The sequence below is a fragment of the Sardina pilchardus genome, chromosome 15 (assembly GCF_963854185.1).
Source record: "Sardina pilchardus chromosome 15, fSarPil1.1, whole genome shotgun sequence".
NCBI lineage: Eukaryota > Metazoa > Chordata > Actinopteri > Clupeiformes > Clupeidae > Sardina > Sardina pilchardus.
In genome coordinates, this window is record NC_085008.1 from 3,767,739 (window position 1) to 3,778,794 (window position 11,056).

Sequence of the window (11,056 nt, forward strand, 5' to 3'; positions counted from 1 at the left end):
TTAAAAATAACTTGCTTCATTTCAGACAAAAAAGAATACAACAAAAACAACAAACAAGAAGAAAACCAATAAAAAACATAAACCTAAACAAAAATTCACATATCAATTGTACGTGCAAAAAAAAAAAAAAAACTAACTTTTTGTTTGTTTTTATTGTGCCGATGATTCCATGAGAGCAATTTTTCCTGTGATGAAAATGAAACTCCTGGATCCTGGAGGGATTCATTATAGAGAAGCCAAAAGGGCTCCAGGCTCTCTCCTGTGTTCCTGGGCCCAGGAGAAAAGCCCGCCCTGCATACAACTGGGTTGGAGGAACGGGAGGTGGGTGGAGGGGGTGGTGCAGACCCAAGGGTGAAGACAGGCATGACATGCACGGCAACTTACCGCCTGATCACGCTCTGGACTAGGATGAGATACAAGCGCAGAGTACAAATAAAGCCCATCAAAAGGAAAAGTGGAGGAGGAAGATGAAGAGGAGGAGGATGAGGAGGAAAGCAAACGTCACCGCACTGATTGACATGAGAGCAAATAAGACACTAATTTCATCAAGTCGGGTAAATAAGACACCTAATTGGTAATCGTGTGCATACAATGATTTCCGTCGACACTGGCTGAGAGTGAGACCGAGAGAACCAGAAAAAACAACAACAACATGAGCTTGTGAGCTTGGGTTTAGATTTTTTTGTTGTTTATTCTTTTAGCGCAGAGACTATTACGGTTTCTCCTGGAAAACAAAAAGGTAAGCCATGAAATGTTCAAATAAAAACAAAATAAAATATAAATAAAAGGGAAAAAAAGCTGCCTGTCTGCCTCGTCAAAAATAATAGGAGGGGATTTAAAAAAAATGAAACCCTTCAGAAAGTATGGGACTGGTCCTGCTGAGACAAACATGCACAGAGGCACTCACCAACATTTGTCATCAATTTTTGCTTTTGCTTACTATGTTTCATTTTAGCAGACCACAACTATATACATACACACAAAACCTAACCGGGGAGATCATAATTTGCCATCCCATGATAACAAACAACAATTTTCATTTCTAAATGTCTCCCAATGCAATCCCACTCTAGATTTGACCGATTCATTACCCAGAGCAATCTGATGTGACATGATAAATACAACATTCACTTATTTAAAAGGCAACAGGAGTTGATATACAGTTTGTTACTGCCCTACCAAAACGAAAAAAATGCATTGATTACATGACACTGATACCGAAAAAAGGTAAACACTTGGATGAAGTTAAAAATGCGCTCGATTACTTCAAAACAAACAAACAAACAAAAAATACCATTTCATATGTGTTACATCCGACACAGCAGCCTTTAAAATACAGTATACAGACAAAAGTGTGCGAGAGCCGCTTGCCTTTCGTTGTTTATTTTCAAAGCGCATATCTTCTGATCATTCCTGTCCCTCTGTGTCTGCACACTTCACAACAACCTCTGAGCCTAGCAAAGCGTCTCCAAGAGGGAACTCGTGCAGGAGCTTGTAAAACACACGACGGCGATGAAATGGAATACACTGAATTAATAAAGTTTCTTTGGAAGATATTTTTGGAACATGGGTAAATAAACATAGCAAAAGTTGTAACAAACAACAAATAAAATGTGCAATTGTCATGGAACAGATTTTTTTCTTTTTGAAAAGTACCTATTCTGTACAGTTTTAGTCCTAAACTTAAACCTGTGAGTCCCAAAATGTGATGCTAGCCGTAAACAAGCTGACTCTACATTCAAGGGATCGTTCCTTGATAGTAAAATACAAAAGCCCAAACATCAGAGGACTATACCCCCACAGAGAAAGGCACTTGACCTAACTGTAGGCTTCTCATTGGAAAAAGGTACAAACTACCTTCACTCAAGAAAATAAATGCAAAACAAATTTAGAACATCTTTGGTATATTAAGGCCTTTGTTGCAAACATTTCTTTGACTAGTTTTCACTGAGCAATGGTGGCAAATATTCAAAAATAGGCTGTACAGCACTGTACTGCACAGAAAGATATAAGCATCGGGAAGGCCACATCTACAGGGCAACCTAGTCTGCACAGGACCTCCAGTATTAGTTATATGCATTACAGCGAAATCAGACAACCTTTCAATGATACTACTTTGATTGGAATAACCTCTAGATTTTCTTTGAAACTGGGCCCTGTCTTTCAAAGCATCCTGGCAACCGACAGAAGGGGAAGGACAATGTGAAACGGCCACCAGGCTAGAAGTGAAAATGGAAAGGAAAGGCAAAGAGATTCTGCAGAATGGGTACAGTCAGCACAGGAACATGAGAAGCACACAGTTTTACTTTTTTTTTTTTTTTTGAAGTCACCAAGCTGATATTAGCTAGCAGGCCAGTATGCAGACTCACTTGGGCTAAATGCGCTGAATGTCTGACATCCTGGTTCTAGGAAGTATAGGGCGTACAGTATGCAGTAGGCTGCTGAAAGGGACAGCTAATGCAAAAGTGCAACATGAAGAGGGAACCTTCAGTTTGCACACTGCATGCTGCCCATACATGACCTTAATTGGAGATAAATGACTTCCTATTTTCAAAAAGAGGAAACAAATCTTTTGAAAAAGGGAAATTCACTTGAGTCACAAGAGTGAATTTTGTTCATCTTGAGATGAGGGGTGCAAAAAAAGATGTACGTTTTGTGGTTAATGCAGCGATCTGTCGGAATTACACTCAATTCTATTAACAAAGAAGTCAGCACATACAGTACTCAGGTTCAGTCACTATGGTCTGAACACAGTAAAGCTTGTAAAAATCTAGCCTTACATATTGTTAAAGATATCTCCTCCGCTCTTGATGTACTGTAAACTAGGTTTCAAATACAAATAATAGGCCCCATATCCTTTTGTTGTTTTTCGTATTTGTTATTAAAATATTTCTAACTAGTAATCCCTCAAGATGGCTCTCTAATGGTCTACTCCCATTCCCATACTAAAATTGGTGGGTGTTGCTTCACAACTCAGTTAGTTTCCTGGCCCCTGGTGTTCTTTTGTTAACATTAAGGTGACCAAACATCTGAAGGTCACACCACCTATGTGATGTCATTTCTACAAAGTCAGTTAAAACAATTAAACCTCAATTAACAATTCACTCAAAGTTACCTCAAAATAAACATTTAAAAAAAGAACAACTAGAATAATTCAGTTACTTGGGTGCTGCAACTCAAAGGCAAGAAGAGGCAGACTGTCTGAATAGGCCAGCAGAGGCTAGAATTCCTTGTGCAGAAATGTGTATTATTTCATAGTTGATTGGACGGTTGAGGTTCCTTTATGGTGTGCCGTCCTAAAACAGCTATATAGTTTGTATTAAACTTCCAAGGAATGGAATGGAAAACATTAAAATTGTTCTGCTATTTAGATTTGGTCATAAGCATTGCTAGAAAGTGACAATAAAATACATAGTAAATGAATACAGATAGAGTTGCTATTGAACATTTGTTTAACTAAGCTGATGGAAATGTATTTCTAAACTAGATCTTGCATGACAAACACTATTCAATAGCTGTCTTCCTCTATTAGACTGAAACTGAGTAAAAAATTAGCATTGCTTTGTATCGTTTTGCTTATAATTATTTACATTCTGATGAATATTGACTTCATGAATTCATTAAACAGAAACAGATATGTGCTAACCAACCCCCGTGTAGCACGCCTAAATTTGTCATTTCTCCATGACAACAACCATGCCAATCACCTTACTCTGCAACATCATGCATGTCTCTTTACAAATATACTAATCTAAAACACTAGTTCTAATAAGGTGCTCAGCATGGAGGTTGCCACCCAGCATAGAATACCTACATTTTTCAGCTGAACGTGATGAACTAAGCCTACTAAGGGATGTATGTGTTATGTTACACATGTTCTCATAGCCGACTGTACCCATGTGATCTACAGACAAATTTCCCAGCTTTTCATACCTGACATTAGTTCATTCAAATATCAGATCGCAAGGATTATTTGGATGTCCTTAGACATTGATGCCTTAAAACATTATGCCATAGAAAGACCGAAAAAATTTAGCAAGCCCTTTCTCTTTTTGAGCACTTGTGGACTAACAGGGCTTGTAGGGTTTTTTTTGCCTTTGGGGTTATTATAAATCATTAAAAATCATGATTTAATATTTCAACATTCATTTTGTACATTATACAACCAACTTGTTACACTTAATGCAACAGCACGCTAAGTAAAACCTTAAATTCCTATTTTTTAAAACCTTAAGTGTCTTCTGAACTATATAATACTACATCTCTTTTTGCTATTGCACTGTCTGCTGCTTGTGCTGCACTCCTGCACTGTTTCCTAACTGCAAGGCTTCATGGAGTGTGTACCTGTGATTTCCCTGTGACCGAAACATCTCAGCTTCTAATAACACACAGTGCAGAGGTACTGACAAGTGTGTGATGTGTTATGTGTGTGTGTTTCTATGTGGTGGGGGGTGTCACATGCAAATCCACCTCACTGATCACCACGCCTGGGACTAGGGATCCAGCAGAGGTACCGTGGGAGACGCCCAGGGTAGAGAGGAGACTTCGGGGGTGAGGAAGCGTCTTCCTGGGGAGTCCGGGGTGTGATGGAGGCTTCACGCTGAGGTGGGACAGGTGTGATTTTTTTTTTCTTTTTTGCTCTGGGGGAGTTAACTTGTGAGTCCTCAGTCAAAATCTCTTCCCAGGAGAAGTGTGGGCATACAAAAGAAAGGGGGCGGGAGGCGGTGAGAGGAGGTGAGAGGGAGGGAGGACTCGATGGTAGACGGCAGAGGTGACCAGGACGTCCTCACTGGTTGGCCAGCGTCAGGTGGTGCATATGCTTGGCGATGTCGTAAACGTAGGTGATGTCCGGCCTCTTCTCCGGGTCTGGGTTAATACACATGTCTACTAGTTTCCTTAACTGCATCAGGAAAGAGAGAGAATGGAAAAAAGGGTTGTCAGTGTGTACATTTTATCTGTTTGAAACAAGCTTAAAAGCAAGATTAAATTGCAAAGGCAGAATAATTCTTCCGAAAGTTTATATAAAAGCAGACAAGAATAAGATTAAGAACTGGGCCTCCAAAACAACTGCCAAATTCATGAACACAGGTGAAAGACTAGATGAGCAGAAAGAAACACAAAGGAATGGGGAAACTCGCCCCTCACAATATTTGACATTACACTCCAACTTGGTCAGAATCATTTCCTGTAAATACATTTTCAGAAAATATTGTGGTACTACATATTCTCTCTACACGAAGCATTCTGATCACTTGTGAGGTACTGTATCTGTACTTCTATGCCTCAGTATCTCAGTCAAATCTCCTGTATGTGACTCAACCCAGAAAACCAAATCAATGTATTTGGAACGTGATTAACAACAATCCACAAACAAAACCTACCTAAACCTCTGTGGCTATGGTTGCTGCCAAACACTGACCCTGCTCACCAATACTACCTTTCCTTCCTTTTCTTGGCATTTCAAACGAAGGAGGAAGCAAGAAAAAGAAAAGCAATCGTGCCTCAAAAACGAGCGAAGCGGACTGGAGTGTGATTGGAGAGATGTCTCTCGCTCAGAGCCACTGCTGATCTGCTACCATCATTATAGAAGAGGAAGACGACAAAAAAAAAGAGAGAAAGAAGATGGGGATAAAAAAGAGAGAGGGCTGGCAGCGTCGCCATGGCAACCGCCTGCGCCACGCACTGCTCGACTCGACTCGACTCGACTCGGCTCTGCGCCGCTGAAGGCCTGGCCGCTGTTGCATGGCAGTCGGTGGCGGGCGCAGCATCAGCAGCGGTAACCGTGGCACCAGTAACCGTGGAAGCGCTGACGGAGACGGAGGCAACAGCGGCAAACAGCAGCGCCAGACTTTTCTCTCTCTCCCCCTAATCAGAGGCGCTCATGTGAAATGCAAATGCAGCCAGCCAGAGTCTGAAGTCTGCAAATGAGTTGCGAGGAAGAAGGGGAGGAGGCGTGCGAGTGTGTGTGTGTGTGTGTGTGTGTGTGTGTGTGTGTGTGTGTGTGTGTGTGTGTGTATTGGGGCAGATATACAGAGGGAAGGGGATGTGGGGTGTGGGCTGTGGGGAGGGTGGGTGTGTTGTGTGTTTGTCAGAGGGCAGAAGAAATGCAGATATGTAAAATATTCATACGCTTCACGGAGAAGGTGGGGGTCTGCGTGTGTGTGTGTGTGTGTGTGTGTGTGTGTGTGTGTGTGTGTGTGTGTATGTGTGTGTGTATGTGTGTGTGTGTGTGTGTGTGTGTGTGTGTGTGTGTGTGTGTGTGTGTGCGTGTGTGTGTGTGTGTCAGGTGCAGAAGGGCTGCGATCTGGGGAGGATGGGTAAATGACACAACAAAGATGAGCAGCTGACAGTTTTTTGCCAATCCTTCAGGAACGCTGTTTACATCCTTACAGGGAGATGCAGGGCCTTCTCTCTCTTTCTCGCTCTCTCTCTCTCTCTCTCACTCTGCCTTTCTCTCCATCTTCCTTTCTCTCTCATTTTCTCGCCCCATCTTTCTCTCTCTCTCTCTCTCTCTCTCTCTCTCTCTCTTGCCCTCCCTCCCTCTCCCCCTTCTCTGTTTTCCCTTCTTCTGAGGAGAAGAAAAATCTCTACATAGAGGCAAAATCTGTACACAAAGGCAACTAATGCGTTTCCTGCCGATTTTCTTCTCCATATCATGACAACAATCACAGAGCTGGACTGTGTGGGGAGGCCAAGCTATAAATAACAAATACAGCAGAAGATATATAGTGTATTTTTCACATGAATGCCAGAGTTTACCCATCAGTATGTGAAAGGCAGACGGATATCATTAGCAACTGCAAATGAGACAGTGGGGCTGAAACTAGGCTGGTGACTGTGTGTGTGTGTGTGTGTGTGTGTGTGTGTGTGTGTGTGTGTGTGTGTGTGTGTGTGTGTGTGTGTGTGTGTGTGTGTCAGACAGTGGGGTCAGGAGCAAATGAGAAAACGCACAGGTGTGAAAGGTTGCACTATGGCATAAATTCAAAATATGGCATATGGATAATCTAAATAAAAACTCCAGAAAGAGGGAACTATAGAAACAATTCTCTGCAACATGTCATATGAATGCTCAGCCATTAATTAGTATCAGTCATCTTTGCAACAAACATCCCACTGCCATCTTACAAGTGACAACATACAGCATAGTATATGGTACGCATGCTATTACAGTATTCTGTAACAAGTTCTGCAGAGACATATTTCTAATGGTTGTGGTTGATAGTGAGGACCTGTGTGTGTGTGTGTGTGTGTGTGTGTGTGTGTGTGTGTGTGTGTGTGTGAGGTCCCGAGGCTGTGTTGGTGGGTGGTGAGTGTGTGCGGATGGTACCTCCTCAGAGTAGTGATCGGATGGCAGAGGGGGGTAGTCACACTGCTCAATCTTCTTACACAGGGAGTACAGGTTCATCTTGTCTCCATAGAAGGGGCTCTGCAGGGCTGCCATCTGCATAGGACACACACAGGGAACAGAGGAGGAGGTGAGCACTCGGCCATGAAGGGAACTAGTTTCACTTTAGATATCTTCCCTTTGATAACAGCCCATGGGGGGCAGCACACAGATTGCTTTAGCATGCTAAACTAAGATATTTCAAACAACATTTCTTGCTTTTGGAACATTTGAGGGATGTTTACTGTAACTGTTAAACCACCTTTCAGCTTCCATGTGTTTCTTTTTTAAAAAAAAGGCCTGCTAAATTCTGTACATGAGAGTTCATCTCCACCCAATGTTAAATACATCCAGCAAAGTGGTTTAGGAGTAGATTTCATTAAATTTCATATTAAAGCGTAACTCAGGTGAAAATCAACTCCTCCAACCCCAGTACGAAAAATAGATAAACCAAAGACCCTTTAGAATACTTTCTCAACCGCCACTGGTTTAACCAGTGACAGTACAGTACAAATCCTTGTGATACTGGGTTGGAGGAGATGGTAGGAGGACAGTTGGTCAGTGTTCTTAACAGTCTTTTGTAATAAAGTCCGGGTTCGCTGACTGTTGTTGGCGCTTCGTTTTATGTGAAGGTGCCCTAAGCAAGCTACTGACGAGGTTTGGTGCTGTTTTGAACATTATTACTGGTTAAAAAATGCTATTTGGGAAGCGTTTAGCTCACCACCTTTAGCTAATCCACCGTTTATAGTCTCCAGGGCTTATTTTCAAATAAACTGTGGAGGAAGGAAAAAAGAAAAACCCTAGAGTCAATTTGTGCTGGATTTACGCTTTAGATAGAAGGAAATAAAGAAGATGGTAAAATGTCAAAGAAAGAAAGAATCTCTATTAAACAAGTGCATAAGCAGGTGTTGCAATAGTGCATAAGCAGGTGTTACAATAGGGCTCGGGCACACGCCAACATATGACCAAGAAGGCAAAAACTAAGTAACAGGAACACACTAATAGGTGGGAGTAAATCCATAGTAATCCATAGTAATCCATAGTAAACTAAAATAGTGAGGCTGCCAATATGGCTGAACCCGCGAAGTTTTCACGTCATGATCCCGAGCCGTATACTGTACACACACACTGCTGTTGTCTCTGTTGGGTTCATCTCTGCCCACTCATAGCAACAAAGTGGGCTAGTTCTCCCTCTCACACACACTAGGCAGGCGCACACACACACACACACACACACACACACACACACACACACACACACACACACACACACACACACACACACACACACACACACACACACACACAGCTTCAAACAACTACAGCAATTTCTCACATATCAGCCACATTGTGTATAAACCATAGGGCATATATAACCATACATTGACCAAGCGCGTGCCCAAATACCCGATGAATCATAATCCGATCGTGCTGATGAACATAAGAAACGCATTTATTTATGTATAGCTGGCCCCTGTGTATCAACCTCATACCTGAAGACAATTTGCAAAATCAATGTATAAGCCTCGGTTAATAGGCAGGAATTATGAGTCTATAGCCAGTGGTATTTATTAACCAGCTGTGATCCTTAAATCAAATAAATACGCAAATACAAGAAAACACATCTTGAGGATGAACCCCTGTGACCTCTCCTCCTCTTTCTCTCCTTGTGACATCACGCCTGCGCACCTGTTCACCATGACAACTAGTGATCTCACTGACTTCTGGTCTTGTTCTCTCTTCTCCTCACAGACTAACACAGAGACTGTCACCAGCAACAGCCTCCACAACATCAACCCCTCGCTGACTACCTTCTGTGAGAACAGATGTGAGGTTGCATAATTCCAATAAAAGTCCTAGCCCTGAGCTGAGCCAGTGATGTCTGGGATATCAAAAGGCATAAAATGACTTTAAAAGTAAAACAAAACCGCATTTTAAATTCATGTATTAAATGCTAATAGGAAATTGAAACTGGCGAAAGTACCAGGCTCATGTAGACTACAAACATGCAGCCACATTAGGAGTCACATCTACTTACCAAAGCAGTAACATTTCATTTCAACAACAAAGAAACAACCTCTTGTGAGCTTCATATAGATACAGTAAAAAAAATAACTAGAAAGATGATGAGAAAATGGCAATTATTTATAAAGTCCATTCCCATACGGTCATGAAGGACTGGGGTTTGTAATGGCCGAGGGCAAGTTTTGTTTGGAAGTTTTCAGCAACTTTTTCAGGAGAGGTATGATGCACTATAGGGCTGTCTAAGTGTCCACAGGTGGGACAGAGATGGAATCATTACCACAAGCAGACTGTGTGTGTGTGTGTGTGTGTGTGTGTGTGTGTGTGTGTGTGTGTGTGCTCCAGTAGCGGCAGCAGCAGGGCAGTGATTAAACTCCGCTGATGGAGCTCGGCATGTCAGCATGATGAAGCTGAGCTCAGGGGAGACATCCATTTACATGCAGACATTTAAACAAACACCTCACACATATTTAATCAAACCTACACACACACACACACACACACACACACACACTGTACATACATACATCTGCATACAGCAAACACACTCACGGACACATGCATATTTCCACCCTCTCCATCTCCCTCGCTTTCCGCCCTCAATCCCTCTCTCTCTAACACAAACACACACATACACACACACACACACACACACACACAGAGACACACACACACACGCGCGCTGCACCAATCACCAATTAGCCGCGTGCATCTGGCGGCGGGTGCTTAGTGGTGGGTGCGGCTGCACCTTGTGCTGATGAGACAAAAAGCAAACAGACGACAGCGAGCGCGGCCGTATTAGGCACGTCATCATCAGTCTGCTCCATGAGACCGGAGCGGAGCGGAGCGGAGCGGAGCGGAGGAGTGGGCCCGGCCCGAGAAGGAGCAGGAGAAAAAATGATACTGACATTTACCACTGAGTCCTGCCTCAGCAAAGAGAGAAGGAGAGAGGGATGGAGAGAAGGAGAGACGGAGGGATGGAGAGAGGGAAAGAGGGATAAACAGAAGAAGCGAGAGGGGGAGAGAGAGAGACAAAGAGATGGCATGAGAAAAGTGGAGAGAGATAGGGAGAGAAAAAAAAGGTTGTGGGCATCATTACCCATAATGCAGTAGTGCCTACATGTATGCCAACACTCATTATTAAATAGACCACAGGATGCCCCCAAATTGAGAACTAAACACAAAAGCAAAGCCCTCTCGCAAACTTGTGAGTTTTTCTCCACTCTTGTAGATAGGGCAGGAGGAGTTTCCAGACTCACATCCTGTTTTTCTTAAACGCATAGTCCATGATTTTCTTAAAGGTATAGTCCATGGTTTGTTTTGTTTTGCAAAGGTGGCTGAGATCAACACTCAATCATCTCTTCTTTCTATGCTCTTGAAATGAGCATCTGGGCCAGAATTTAGGTTTGAATTCAGACTCCAACTGCCAACTGTAGAAAGCAGTTAGGCACACAAACATCCTATTAGTGCATCCTATAAGAGTTGTATGAAGAATTTTTAGCAAATGCCTGTGCCTCTGAGGTATAAACACACACACACACACACACACACACACACACAAAGGAGTGGAGAACTCAATTAAAATGGGGTGGGCGTGGGCTTGGGGTGGGGTGGGGCGAGGTCAGGGCCTAGGAGTGTGCGAGTGTGTGA

General features: G+C 42.7%; 1 protein-coding gene across 1 annotated transcript in view; it reads right to left on the reverse strand.

Moving 5' to 3' along the window:
* Positions 1 to 527: 527 nt before the first annotated feature.
* The window catches only part of nek7 (NIMA-related kinase 7), a 74,211-nt gene continuing 63,682 nt past the window's right edge, over positions 528 to 11,056 (reverse strand). The window contains exons 9-10 of the mRNA XM_062556039.1: positions 7,328 to 7,441; positions 528 to 4,900 (exon numbers count right to left, since the gene is read on the reverse strand). Of these exons, the coding sequence (XP_062412023.1) occupies positions 4,787 to 4,900; positions 7,328 to 7,441 (228 nt within the window). The 3' untranslated portion in view covers positions 528 to 4,786. The remainder of the gene's footprint in view (positions 4,901 to 7,327; positions 7,442 to 11,056) is intronic.